General features: G+C 31.1%; 2 protein-coding genes across 2 annotated transcripts; one reads left to right on the top strand and one right to left on the bottom strand.

The window, feature by feature from the left end:
- Positions 1 to 2025: 2025 nt before the first annotated feature.
- Positions 2026 to 7738, bottom strand: EYE (conserved oligomeric Golgi complex component-related / COG complex component-like protein). The gene is made up of 10 exons (XM_047305510.2): positions 7335 to 7738; positions 7004 to 7093; positions 6779 to 6898; positions 6575 to 6676; positions 6212 to 6492; positions 5891 to 6036; positions 5051 to 5249; positions 4064 to 4733; positions 3062 to 3388; positions 2026 to 2719 (listed from the first exon to the last, which is right to left on the bottom strand). Exons 1-10 carry the CDS (start codon positions 7617 to 7619, stop codon positions 2438 to 2440), a joined length of 2502 nt encoding a protein of 833 aa, XP_047161466.1. The 5' UTR covers positions 7620 to 7738; the 3' UTR covers positions 2026 to 2437.
- A 1602-nt stretch (positions 7739 to 9340) lies between these two features.
- Positions 9341 to 10349, top strand: LOC124831504 (heat shock 22 kDa protein, mitochondrial). Its single transcript, XM_047305513.2, has 2 exons — positions 9341 to 9654; positions 9795 to 10349. The coding sequence occupies exons 1-2, from the start codon at positions 9459 to 9461 to the stop codon at positions 10217 to 10219; spliced, it is 621 nt and encodes a 206-aa protein (XP_047161469.1). The 5' UTR covers positions 9341 to 9458; the 3' UTR covers positions 10220 to 10349.
- The last annotated feature ends 4826 nt before the right edge of the window (positions 10350 to 15175 follow it).

Here is a 15175-nt window from a genome sequence, read left to right as displayed (position 1 = left end):
TTGGAAGATTATTGAACACCGCCTTTAGTATTTGTAATACCGGTAACAACTTAAGTTTTGGAGCTAAATTGATAGTTCACGGATTTGTTACTGTTTACTTCCGTATGCTTTTGCTGATGTCTTGAAGACGAAAATAACAACGTATTGCGTGGTGATTTTTGGTTAAAAAATTTGGGATATTCTTTTTTCCAATAAATACGACTGTAGCTGTTGTATTGTGATAATTGATTTTTTGAAGTCTCTATTTGCAATCTAAACTACCTATTAATATTCATTTTGATAAATTATGTATTTATACAAATAAAGAATCGGATGGAGTATTAAGTAAAAGGCACATTTTAATTATATTTCTAAGTAACTTTTGCTTTAATTTGTTCTTGACTTCTTTGGATTAAGTATAAGGCACGCTCTTTTACGACTTATGAAATGTCGGTTTATACTTGGAAACTGTTTCAACTTACAATTATGCTATTTCAACCATTAGTTCCCCAAAGTTTATCCTTCGGTCATTTAATATTTGGACAAGAAATCACCCTTTTTATTTTGTAGTTAAATGAGTTCAACGGATTTAGTATAATTAATCACAGTTTGTAACTTAAAAAAAACGAAACTTAAATATGTATTTTGTAGAGTCCGTAGGTATGTTTAGTTTGTCTTTTCAGTTTTTTAACGTCACTAGGTAAAAAATTGTTTCGGCTTATAATTAGTGCTTACTAGAAATTTTTTTTGACTTTAATGTTTCTTTTTTATCCTTAAAATATTTATTAAAATTATTTAATCTTTTTATAAAATGCAAGACTTCATCATATATTTATTTGTTCTACTGTTTATTCATCTCAATATAGACTTTTACAATTTTATATTTACCTTTTAGTTATCTAAGATTGATAATAAATGATAATCGCTTCACTAATATTATTTTAGTTATACTATTTATTTTAACTTTATTTCTTTCTGTAATATTTATGTAGTTATTTCGCTAGTAGACTTCAATATATAATTGATAGTGTATTTTATATCATTATTAGTTTAACAATTACATTTATTAACGTAATGAAATGAAAGTATGATCTTTCTTTAAAATTATTGTACGTCTATTATATTTGAATTTTTTTATTAGACATTTTAAGATATAGTCTCAAACGAGTAGTATAATAAGCAATAGGAAAAAATATAATAATAAAAATTGTAATTAGGGATGTGTGAATAATTTTTTTTAAAAAGTTGGAACTATAAATACTATAAAATAGATTTCATCGATAAATTAAAATATATATGAAATATTATTGTAACATTTTCTTTCTGTTAGTTTATATCTGTTAACAAATTTTACCATATATTTATATTTTGATTAATTACTTTTAAAACCTTTAGTATCAATTATCAACTCATATATTTCATATAATGTTAGATTCTAGTTAGCTTCAAGTTTTTTTGTACACATTGTAGAAATTGAAGTTGAGTTCCAAAAGCGGGACAAATATTGAGATTTTTCTGGTTATGGAAGAAAATGACGTTTCGAAAATAAATTTTGAATTAAGAGGGTTAAAAGTAGTAAATTACTATATGAATATTTCAAATAAAAATATGAAAAATTGAATCTGGAGGTATAAAAACGTGATAGAAAATAATTATTACAACAATTGTAAAATATTATGATATTAATCTTAAGAAACAAGCTATTAAAAGAATAAATTCACACCTCGACCCAAATAAACGCCGATTTTTTCACCCTTAAATACATTAAAACTAAATTGTATTATATAAAAAACTGTGTAATCTTCTTGACAAATATTTTTTGACAACCTCCATAATATTTAATGTACACCAAAAGAAACGACAAATATTTTCTTTACGTTTCTCAAATAACTTAAATTGCCTCTAAGGGTCTTTACATGCATACATATATGAAACATAATTAATAAATAAAAGTAACTTTAATAATAGTTTCACATAGTATCAATTATCTAACATTTAATTGATAAAATTGAAACAAAAAAAAATGACCATAAAATTCACATAATCTTGAGCCTTAAAAATTTCACATGTTAGATTTATTTTCAGCCCGCTGAATCCACTCCAAACAACGTGTGACAGGCCTTCTCAGTTTCTATTTGAATATTACTTATATTTTTATAATATTAAAATAAGTTTGTTAACTTATTCCAATAAAACTAGAGATCTCTGCACAAAAATACAAAAAGGGATGGAAGATTGGCTTCAAAACAAAGGGTTACTACAAGGAAGAGAAAGAAAGAACCATATATCCCTTTTGCAACTAGTTACGAGTTCAAAGAGAGTAGGTATACCTACACGACGAATAACTGCATGTGAGCACTGCCGATGTAAAAGAATATCTCCTCTGCAAGGGAAAAAAACATATCTGGAGAGAGAATGGGTGCAATGGGCTCGATTGCTTGAAGTTAGTAAGGAACACTCATGAGTCCAAATTCACTCGTCGCATCTTACAAACAAGGTTTGCTGTTGGCATATCAAGATGGTTTCCTGAATCTGTCTTTAAAAGATCTTGTAGTTGGTTTCTTGGAGAAGAAAGACAGCTTTGGAATGTAGCCAGAACTGGAGGAATTGGCATTGATAGAGCAGAAAGCACGTTACTGAGATACTCAATATCAACTGATAGCTGCTGTGCTCCACGATCTGAAATGTGTTGAATCCCACGCAACTGCTCGATGTAAAGTGCAGTAGCACCCTCTGCAACCTAAAATATCACAGGAACCAACGGAAAAAAGTTCGTTTCGTTAGTAACTTAATGTGCATACAGAAAAGGGATTCATGGTTTAAAAATAATATCAAGATCAGAGTCATTTCGAATAATTTTTATATATTAGTTGATTCTTTCGAAAGCTACTTAGTAGCCTCAAAAATAGTCAGATATCTGATTCTTATTTTTTGAGAAGTTCAAACACAAACAGTTTTAACTTGATGTTTTTGAAAACGACAATTATTATTTTTGTTTTTGAAAAGGGGTTAAACAAACAGGCAGACAAAAAGGATATATTTTTTTTTTTTAACTTTGAGCTTCCGTTATATTATGAGTTACCTTGAACATCCATTCAGTTGCAAAGAACTGCGCTTCATCATTGACTTCATTGTTAATTCCCTCAGCAAGTGGCTCCAGTTGTTGGGGTAAAGTAAGAAGATATTCACCAACACTAGTAACATAGGACTGTGGATATGCACTGAAGGTAGGGAGAGGAAAGTTTCCTTGTTCCTCAACTGATGACCAAATTGACATACGGGACACATCACTGAGGCGTTGCCGCACTTTGGATATGAGGACATCATATACAAGTTCGTTAACCGTGTCTGCAAATGCTGCAACTCTTTGAGATGCAAGGGGAAGTGCGTGAAATCGGGGATCTTTAGACTGCAAATGGTAAGATATTTTACGTAAGACAGTAGAATATAAAGAGAAAGTAAAGTGTGCGAAGTGAATTGTATAAGTGTGTCAGCACATAGCTAAAGGAACAATACCAATGCAATCTTGTGGCCTGAAAAAAGCAATGAATCGTATTCATATAAAACAATATTTGCATAAATTTTTAAGTGTGGTTTGAATTTCTGTTAACCGTTTTCACATGTGCAAACAAATTCCATACGAACTCTGATTTCAGAATATTGCTTATTTAATTTCTTTAATTACAAAATTTACCAATGTCAATAACTACAAAACAAAGGGTTATGTCAGAAGCATGTAGATGGAGGGAAACAGAACAAAGGACATGTTCAAACCAATTCCATAAGAACTGACTTCAAAAGCTTGCTTATTTAATTTCCTAAATTATAATATTTATCGATGTGAATAATTACAATTCTAGGCAAGGAGGATAGGGATACTCAAATCAATCTGACAAGGAGGGAGAAAGGAATATTCAAAAATAGTGTTTAAAGGATTGGGTTGTGTGAGACATTCTTATCATTATTCCTATCGTTATATCTTTAAGGTTCCTCCCAATTTCAATTTACAATCTATTAACTATTCCTTCTATCCATTTCTAAACCAAAAGGAAAAGAGAAAATGGGACCACAACAAAGCTAATACCTGATTCAAAAGGTTAAAGAGTCTCCTGGCCTTCTCAGGCACATCAACCAACCGCAGTGTTGCCATATCCAAGGCAGCCCTTCCGCCATAAGATGGTTCCCCTTCTACACTATTATTAATAGTCTGGTTTTGGTCTAGAGCTGAACCAAATGCAGAAAAAGATAGGGTTGTGCTCAATCTAGCAAGAGTGGCTCTTAAAGATGCTTCAAATACAGAAGATCTGCTTGTCAAAGTATCTGCAACTGTCAGGATTTGCAATGCCCCTTGGACTATGGACCATTCCTCCTCATTTGAGATCAAATCAACTCTCCGAGAATTTTGGTTTCCATCCTTCTTCTCTGTGTCCTTCTTAAAAGTACCATCACTTCCATAATCCACACCACAGACAGTTCGCAGTGACTTAAGTGTTTCTTGCAGAGAGGAAATGTATTGTAACATTATGTCATCAAGGGCAAGAATCAGTTCATCTGCCTCAGAACCTCCAGTGAAGTTGATGCATCTCTCTGCAGCTGCTTCAAGAAGTATAATTATTTGAGGAATAGATTCCTCCATCCTACGAACTGTTTCACTGAGTTCAACTCCTTGGGCTCCCACCCCTCGAATAACAGCTCCTCTTAAGTCTACTCCGGCAATCTCAGAGGAAAGGATGGCGCGCTCCATTTGTCCATACCTGTAGTACAGACTCGATATAAGATGGATTAAGGATAAAATTGGATATTTGTTGTACAAATTGTAAAAGGGTTTCATACATACAGATAATGTTCATGACAAACCAAAAGAAAAGAAAGCAGTTTATTAAAATTTATCTTTCTGTTCCTCTTGTTTTATATTTCTACTTCTAGAGACATTGTGAGATATGAAGCTAACATTCTCTTCCATAGACCCACTCAATGGTTAAATAACAATGAAGCAATGCGCTAAAAGGCATAATCAGCCAAATTTAATTGAAATTTTTCAATTACTCTTCAAATTAAAATAAGATTTTACCTCTGTTTAAACAATTCGTAAGGCAAGTACACAGCTTTCAGCACATCCCTTAAAACTCGGATATCAGAAACAGAAAATAAGTGTTGAATATTCCTCGCAAAGGTCCCAGTCATGTTGTGCAATTCAATCAAGGCCTCAAGATGCTTTGTTTGAATCTTAATGCCTTTATGCATATCGCCCGCTAAAGTATCTAGTAAACCTATGAAAATTCATAAGCTAATATGTCAACAACTTGTACAGTTAACACAGCAAAATAGTTAACAGTTAAATTACACTTTTGCTAATTGAAAGGTATACATTGAAATATCACAGTTCTAAACTTAAAACCTCTGGTTTCTTCAAGAACACGGAACCCCTATTCTAAATCTAATACGAAAGGTCACTGTAGAGAGAAGGAATAAAATATATGATTTCATGATCTGATGTAGGTTTGCAATAAATGATAAAGGGGCCCAAAAACTCAGTATTAACCAAGACACAATAAGTAGTAAACCGTGATCAGTTTATATGGATTGGGATTTACTGGAGTATTATGGGAAGTATTTGTTTGCTATATACCTCAATGTAAACCACAAATTTTGTTAGTCCCTCATCACTCTATTATTTTAAAGTGTGAACAGAAAGAACAATTTACTGGAGCAAGAAGTAATGACCAGGATACTTTTCCAAGAGCACAACAGCTTCAGCTATTCTATATTTTTATTTACATATAGGAAACAGCAAGGAGTTGAGGGACTCAAATCCATTAAGTTCTATCATATGTAATGAATTACTATACATGTGTAAATAAAGCTAACATCTTCCTCCGACAGGAGATCGTTCAAAAGATCTAAGAACCACCTTTAGCCAGTGCTTTTGTTTCTGGAACAGCATCTCCAATGGCAATGTTGATACGAGATTGGAAGCTGGTTCCTATAGTCATCATAGTCTCACTTAGTAGCCTCGGTACAAGAGTTTTATAATCTTCAGGAAAAGCAACCATGCACCTGCAAGTAACAGCTCAAATACTTTTATTATGCCACTTCAATACGCAAATCTGATTAATATTATCATTTTTGTGCTGGCTGATTTTTCAGTAGGTTGAGACGACAAATCAAGATCCGTTAGCACCAAATTTTGTTCAGTAGAAAAAATGATGGAAGCTAATACTAGTAATGGTACCATTTCCACTCTTGTTCAAGGTAAAGCAGTAGCTCGTCATAAAAGCTTGGTAGCCAAGTGGAGAATGGTATTGCAGGTGAAACTGAATGAAAATCACCACTGCTGGATATCCTCTCCATCTCATTTTTCTCAACAGCAGACTTATTACCTCGTTCTCTAGAATCAAAATCTTCCCAAAGCTGCTTAATTGGTTTCAGATGAACCTTTATATATTGTGATTCCAGAGACTTAAACCTTCCAATTCTAATGAGAATAGACCGTAAATCTTGAGCAACATCGGCCTGAATTATAACTAGAGTTAAGACAAGGGATTCAATGCAAATCATAGAACAAAAGAACGTATTTGACACTGTATATTATAACCTTGCGATTAGATAACGCGTCTGTGATACGAGGCTGCACCATCGTGTCTAGCCTATCCTCCAAGACTTCGAGTTGCTTTCTTATGTTGGCAAATTCAGCAACCTAAAAATAGAGTGCGAGGGTAGGTGAAAAAAAAAATATGAAACCAGTCATAAATGTAAAGCCTAAACCACTTGTTAAGCATCTGGAGAGGGAAATTTGTACCTCCCCAACTGCTGACAAGCAATGCCTCATGTTAGCTAGAGTTTCTGCAGCACGAGGAAGATCTCCACTGGCAAATACATCCTCCACAGTCGAACTCAATTGAGTTAATCCCGCAGCATCCTGTCATTAAATAGCAAAGGAAGTGAAATTTATTTGTCACATTATAGAGAGTGTCTCTGAACTAAGTTAACAACTATCAGAGACATGCAAAATAGCAATCCCTACCTGCAACGTGTCATATGCAGCTTCCATCCTCTGTTTGACAACGTCGACTTTAGCAAGTGCTGCTATAGATTCAGCAGACGATCCCTCTGCCTATAATATGAAAAACAAATGTGAAAAGAAAAATTACAGGCGCATGCTCTCAACTAGATCACAGTGACCAGATCAGAATTTCAGATCATTCAATGAAACCAAAAGCATTGTAAAACTACAAATTCAGTGATTATAACCAATTCATTGCTGAGCTCAATGCGATGACATATTTCAACGTTCCAAAACCTAAAAGAGAAACAAGAAGGACTGAAACCTACTCCGATCCGGAATTTCTTCGTACCTTCTTGAGCTTCTGGAGGATGGAGGAGACAGCCGAACGGAGAGAGACGGCGTCGTCGCGGAGGCGTATGACGTCCCGAGTGGCGCGGGGTACACGGAGGAGAGCGGCGGAGCTCTGCTCCTCGAGCGACGCGGCGATTTCCTCTGACACCATCTGCAGCTTCATCTCCATGTCCACAAGGTGTTTGTCCAAAGAGTCCTGAGGGTGTCGACTCTGACAGGCCGAGTTGATCCATTTCTTGGGGTCGAAGTTCTCGTTCGAGAACGGACCCAAATCTAGCATCATGGTCGCAGCGACCGAACCAGGAACTCACCACTTCACACAATCGTCTTCTTTTCTTCTCTCTTCAGACTCGCCAAACAATTACGTCACAGGTAGTTTCTCTAGCACAAGTTTACCCCTTACCATAAACTTCGGCGTTGGCTGAAAATTTAACAATTCCAAAACGCACCGTTTCTGATTTATTATCAAGAGGGAACATTCACTCCTGTAAAAACAATAAATGAGAAAATTTACATAATTTAACAAAATTCAGAGACTAGATTAGTTATATTTTTGGATAAATACTATATTGTAAAAATGTTACATTATATTGAAGTTCAAATTCAAATTATACTTATTTTACATAACCTTAATACTTTTTTTAAATATTAAAGATATATTTGGTACTGTTGATTATAAATTTAATTTTGAACAACAAGTTAACTGTTACTTCATAAGTTTATAGCTCGTCAATTTTAAATTAATAATTCAATTTTTTATACTATAAATACTTTGTAAGACTGGCCAATACAATCTTAAGTAAAGCCAAACTCCATTAGTTGTGTAAATTTTATTATATTATAAAATTGTATGTTCTATATACACAAATATACTGTTATACAGTGAGGTTTTTTTTTTAATAATTATTTTTTTACTAACATTTCTTATATTTTTACTTTTCTTAAGTTACGCGCTTCTTTTACTTGAACAAATCATTTTATTGGTATAATCAAATGTGATCTCTAGTTTTATCTAAAAAATTAAATTGTTTGACTTTTTAATTCTGTTACATTAGATTTATTTTTTACACTTGTTATATAATTTTTACATTGAAGTATGTAAAAAATATTAACTATTTCAATTTATAATGTTAATTTTTTTATTTCAACTATATAGGAAATTAAAAGGTAAATTAACAAATGTTAAAAGTAGTGAAATAATCGGTTATTTATATAACATTGAAATAAATAATAACAAATAAATAATAAAATACATTAAAGTGTGAAAAATAATAAAATAAATAAATAAATTACAAATTAATTATTGTAATTTATAATTTATTTTTTTCTAAAAATAAGTTATTTTAATATATTTATTGAACATTTGTATGTATACTCGTAAAAATATTAGTAATTGGCTAAACACACTTTACTCATATATATATATATATATATATATATATATATATATATATATATATATGTGTGTGTGTGTGTGTGTGTGTGTGTGTGTGTGGGGTAAACAGTATTTATGAATTTTTGTAACTTCTACTTATACTTGATGATAAATGCGATGTAAATTTAAGTGTAAGTAGTAAAAATTATGTTGAGATTTGTTTTTACTATCACCAATAATCTAAAATACTTAGAAGTAAGAGAGGTCACATATACTTTAAATATTTATTTCTTCTTTCATTGTCGCTAATAATAATAAAATTGTGACAAAATTTTACATTCCAAAATTAACCATATCTCAAATGTAAGATGATTATAATGTAAATTTTAAGCAGCATGTTATCACGTTTGTTTTTACATGATAGATTACAAAAATTAAAACTACTATTACAGTAAATATTAATTATACTACATCGTGTATTATTAATTTTAAGTAATAAAGAAGAAAATGTTTATTACAAAATGGTTTTAATTTAAAAAAAAAATTATAACGGATTTGCTTGCTCCCCAAGACAGGCCCCAACCTTCCAGAATCTCTTACAACAGACATCACTGCTCTGGAACCTTCTCGACCTTCTTCTAGCGCCTTCTAGCTCCTCCAAATCCTTCTCCTCAAATATAGCCCACTGTCTCATCCATTTCACTGCACAGAGAATCTCTCAATCGAAGCCACTTTTTTGCAATCTCAATGGCGTCCTCTCTCATTGCAAAGCGCTTCTTCTCCTCTTCTCTCCTCTCCAAGTCTCTCATTCGTCCCGCCGCTTCAGCCTCTCGCTCTTTCAACACCAACGCCATGCGCAACTACGACGACCGGAACGACGACGTCGAACGTCGCTCAGAATTCTCTTCCCCTCGCACTGCGCGTCGTGACGATATCTTCTCAGGTAGTTGTAGTCGCGCTCCCTAACCTTCCTCGCACTAAACGAGTCATTTCAATTATTTCCGAGGTTATGTTGATCGTTTTGATTGTGTGAAGCTCATTGCTGAACGTTTTGGCTTTTTGTTCGATTACTGCTATTTGCAGACGTGCTGGATCCGTTTTTTCCTACTCGGAGTTTGAGCCAGGTTCTGAACATGATGGATCAGTTCATGGACAATCCGTTCCTCTCTGCGCCGCGCGGTATCGGAGCTGGAGCCGGAGCTCGTCGCGGATGGGACGCGAGAGAGACAGAAGATGCTCTGCTTCTCCGCGTGGACATGCCTGGGCTTGGCAAAGAAGACGTGAAGATCTCCGTGGAGCAGAACACTCTTACTATCAAAGGTGAAGGTGCCAAAGAAGGCGACGAGGAAGAGAGCGCTCGTCGCTATACCAGCAGGATTGACTTGCCGGATAAGGTTTATAAGGTAGATCAGATCAAAGCTGAGATGAAGAATGGTGTGTTGAAGGTTGTTTTGCCTAAAATGAAGGAGGAGGAGAGGAGAGACGTGATCAATGTCAGTGTTGAATAAAATATAATAGGTCATTTGGTATTTTTGCATAGGTTCTGTTTTCTCTTGTTTTCTGGAGGTGGTGATGGATGTGTTTACCTCTGTTACTTCAAATTTTCTCTATAATAAATGGTTGTAGAGTTATTATGAAGTAGCTTGTTGTTTACTGTTTTGCTATCTGATTTTGACTTAACCATGGAGTTTCTGCCATTCTTAATTTCGTGAAAATGGACCATTAAACTGTTAGGAAGAGTATTAGCAAGGACATTTAACTATTCAATTATGAGATTTGCCATTAAATCTTTGGTAATAGACAAAAATTGCTTATCCATCTTTTGTTTCTGTCAATCCTTTTGGTTAGTTTTGCCGAAGATACCATCATAGCCCCTACAAATCACTTTGCTACTGCACAGGGGATTAAGGTTTGGTACTCTGCCCTCTGTTTATTTGTTTATTAATGTGTATTTTTGTGAAAAAAACAAAATTTAGGATGACACAATCTGAACGAGTTTTTTACTTATGGAGGTTAAATTTTTCTAATACACAATCTCAAGTTTACTATGTAAAAAATATTGTATATTTTGAAATATTTCTTTCTTTTATTAATGACAACCATTATAAAGTGGAGGCAACAAGTTTTGAGGGCATCAAGCGGCAGTTTGCTAGAAATGGCTAGTTCGTTAATAGGATTTGGGTCCTTGGATAAGTGGAACCAGTGTGTTTGGAGCCTTTTAATTGAATTTTCCTACCAGTTTAGGTGCAATACTGTTGTTTTTCAAGTTTCTAGTTTTTGCTGTATTACTTTGTTAGTTTCTTTTCCACTTTGGGCTCCACTAATTATTTGATCTGTGGGTGGGTACGAGGGCTTCATAGTAGAAATCTAGGGCAACTCCATTTCTTTAGACATTAAATCATAGTTGAACCAACATTAATAAAATAGTGTAAATAGTTAAATATTAGGAAATATAATGTTATAATTTAATTATTCTAAATTGAGAACAACATATTTTATAAGACTTAAACATTCAAAATGCTTGTAAATATTAAATATATAAATATAGCTAAAATTTAACCATCCATGAATATACTCTAAAAACGATAAATATTTTGAAAGAAAAATACATATACTTAACATTCTTTGTTTTTAAGGAAACAAAAATAACACTAAAACACATTTTTCAAGAAGTTTATTACGATTTGATGTCAGTTTTTCCAAATTTTCTCACTAATGATATAACAATTTAGTTGGAGCTCTGATTTCATAGTTTAATGTACCGAACACTATACTGATGATCTAGTTTAATTCTGGCAAGAAATATCTAAAGAATATCTTATCATATATCAAACACAATAACAAAAATATAGTTTACCTATTCAACTTTAAAAAAGATTCACTTTATTTTTAAAAACTATGCAAAATTAAATTCTGCCTTGTTAGTGTAAAAATCTTATATTTTGTACAATGTCTCTAATATCCGAACGACTTGAGTTGCCAAAAGAGTTTTCATGGTCAACATTCAATTTTAATGAAAATCCAAATTGGTGGGAAACCACGAAGTTTGGTTGGTTGCGCTAAGACCAATTTCAAAGATCTGTGCGGTCAAGTTATTCAACAACCAAATTTCACTTTTAATGTTCCAAATATGACGTGGTTTGTCATTGTTCCTTGCTTCCATATATTACAGCAACAGATTGCAACGAATTTCTTACAACAAAAATCATTCTTTAAAATCTTGAACATTATTATACGTAATAACCTAAAAAAAGTCTTCAATACATATTCTTTTTCCAACTTTTCAAAACGGTTTTTTAAAGAAATAGAGTTTATATTCTAAACCAAACAATCCTTTAAATGTAATGATTGACCTTAAGATATCATAAATTTAAAATTAAAACAAGCATTAAATTATTGATCATGATTCGGCCTTATTGTCTCTCCTAATGTTTCTATCTTTCTAACCATTAAAAAAATAAATGATTTACATGTATTTTAGTAAATAATCACTAAAAAGACATGTGAATAAAACATTAATTTAATATATATACAAGAAATAAATACTACTTCAAATTCAATATCTCAAAAACAAGTTTATTTATAAGTTTTATTGAACTGTGCAATTTTCTCATTTTTGTTCTGTCAATGTAAATTCACGTTTTAATTACCAAAATTATACACAAAACAAAACAAGGTAATCCAACACATACCTCCTACGACTTTTATGTTATACATCAATTTGTTGTAATTTCGTCATTTATTTGTATGAATTTCCACACGTGTCATGTTATCATACCTAAACATAAATTAGCAAGTTTTTTCCATCGAACTCCCACCAAACATTAAGAAAACTTGCTCCAAATTTGTGAAAGGATAAGCTAAATAATGTAGCGTGTGTCACTAGAAAACTCTACACTTTATACGCTATGAACAAATAATTGGTACAGCCTTTTCCCATTAGACTTATCCTCCAAAATTTTATTTTCACAAAAACTTCAAAATACGAAACATCATTTCCCTTTTTGTTTTCACACTCAGATTTCCATATTCACATGAAAACAACGCAGAAACAAAGTGGGCTTACTAGGCCCATAAGGCTGTGAAAGCAAAAAAAAAACGAAAAATAAGCTCAACATGACACGTGGAGTAACACGTGGAACGCAGCGAGCATCGTCCGCTAGTTTCAACACGTCAAATGTCCACGTAGGACACCGAAATCGTGGGGCCCAATTTTTTCTGGAGCGGATATCCGCTTCACAAAAGGAATAATGCCAATCGGATATTCGAATATCCGATTTTTCTCTTCCTCGTTTCTTTTGATTTAAAGTAACACTTACGGCTTTCTTATGACCGTTTTGCCCTTGCAAGTGGCGTGCATTTTACAGTATGATGGCTGTTCTGTTTAGGGTGATTTTGACAAATTTACCCTTTCCAAAAAATATTTAAATGGTGGGGTAGTTTTTATTTTTTTTTTAATTTTTTTTCTAGTTTGAGGCAGCTTCCTAAAACCTTCGTGCACCTTCTTTAATGTTTCTTTCAACCATTTTCATCATTCTATTTCTTGACTATGACATTGTTTCAGTACATTTTAAAATATCTAACTATTCTTTTATTAATTTAAATTATTTTAAAATATTTGTATAATTTACTCTCTTTTTTTATTTTTCATTATGCATTTCAAATAAATCATTGAGTCTGAATTATTTGACCGGAAAGAACCCCAATCAAACATAGTGCAAAGGACGTGTTTGCGTACAACAGTATGTACAAAACAAAAGGATCTCTCTTCCGTGTCATCCATTTCACTAATTAAATGTTTAACAGCCACACAAGCATAAATGTCGACACCATATCAGATTGCGCAGTTTTCACAATTTTATATATATATATATATATATATATATATATATATATATATATATATATATATATATATATATATATATATATATATATAATTTTTAATATGGTATTTTAAAAAAAGTTATAAGCGAAGGGTATGTCAAGTGTTAATTATGATTTTTTTTAATTTTTTTAAAATATTTTGTTGTTTATATGTTACATTCTTTATGTAACACATGACAGAATAATAATGTATGTTAGTGTTATTGTTTTAATTTTAATTTTTTCTCTATTTGATTAGAATTTAATTTTAATTTTTTAAATAAAACAATATTATCTTTAATCAAATTTTTTGATAAATATTATACTAATATTTTTTATTAAAGTTTATTACTATATTGTCATGTTACGTGGTATTAATTATATCACTTATCTCATTAAGACATGATACATGAATAATAAAATATTTAAAAATAAAAAATAAAAAACATAAACTGATACGTTTTATGATAATTTTTTTAAATAACTTAATTGAGATAGTTTTCAAACGATGAATAGCAAACAAAACAAAAAGTTTAATCAATATCAACTTAAAACTTCTCGACCAGAAACTTACTAATTAGATCATATACATACATACATACATATATATATATACATACACATATATATATATATATATATATATATATATATATATATATATATATATATATAATACATATATTTGTTTTTATATTTATATATTTTTTATTCGATTAAGTTCGTATTATTGTAAAAAAAATTATCGTGATTATTTATATTATTTGATATTTATGTATTGGGTGTCAAAATATAAATTTATCGAGTATTTAAATATGAGTTGTTTTTTATTTTGAAGAGGTCATTTGTGATAGAATAAATTGATCTAGATTTTGATGTATGATTATTTTAGATAATGTTAATTTCAATCTAACAAGACGAAACTATTATTAATTAAACAAATAAGAAAATGAGAAAGGAGGAGACGTAATTCTCTCTTTTAATATTCAAATTCAAGTAAATATTAAAAATAATGATTTAAACATATTCATGTGTTTATAAAATTTAATTCAATTTATACATTTTTATAACAATTCATATTGTTTACCAAATTTTATCTCTTAAAATGCATTTTAAATTAAATAATTATTAAATTCTTTTATCTATTAGAAGATATTTAAATAGAATAAATTTTTTATTTTTATTTAAAATATCTATTATTTATTTTTAATTATTATGTATTTCATCATCTCACAATGATAATACTTTATTACAAGGTAAAAGTAAATTTATACAAATTTCAATAAGTAATGGTAGTTTCAAAAAATTAAGTGAGGCATAACAAATATTGTTTTTAAGATACGTTAATCTTTTTCAAAACGCATTAATATTTTTTATAGTAATTAATATTTAATAGTAATTTAAAAATACACAGTTACTTACGTCATCATGTAGTCCTACAACGAAGCTTTTAAACATGATTGATATTCTATTTAAGGATTGATATTCTATTTAAGGAGAGTTCATAAACAATAGAACACTAATATCTATTAAAAGAATTTGAAAAAACATAAACTCTTGTAATTTGCCAATAGAATGTGAATTTTGTTTTAATAAAT

This window comes from Vigna umbellata, chromosome 3, assembly GCF_029865625.1.
Source record: "Vigna umbellata cultivar VRB3 chromosome 3, Vumbellata_1.0, whole genome shotgun sequence".
NCBI classification, from domain to species: Eukaryota; Viridiplantae; Streptophyta; class Magnoliopsida; order Fabales; family Fabaceae; genus Vigna; species Vigna umbellata.
Note: the sequence above shows the minus strand (reverse complement) of the source record. Positions and strands in the feature narration are given on the sequence as shown.

Coding starts and splice junctions, on each gene's coding strand:
- EYE (XM_047305510.2), bottom strand. CDS start 7,619: ATGATGCTAGATTTGGGTCCGTTCTCGAACGAGAACTTCGACCCCAAG. Junction 6,493..6,574: donor ACGCGTTATCTAATCGCAAG/GTTATAATATAC, acceptor GTTATAATTCAG/GCCGATGTTGCTCAAGATTT. Junction 5,250..5,890: donor AACAAAAGCACTGGCTAAAG/GTGGTTCTTAGA, acceptor GAATTTTCATAG/GTTTACTAGATACTTTAGCG.
- LOC124831504 (XM_047305513.2), top strand. CDS start 9,459: ATGGCGTCCTCTCTCATTGCAAAGCGCTTCTTCTCCTCTTCTCTCCTC. Junction 9,655..9,794: donor TCGTGACGATATCTTCTCAG/GTAGTTGTAGTC, acceptor TGCTATTTGCAG/ACGTGCTGGATCCGTTTTTT.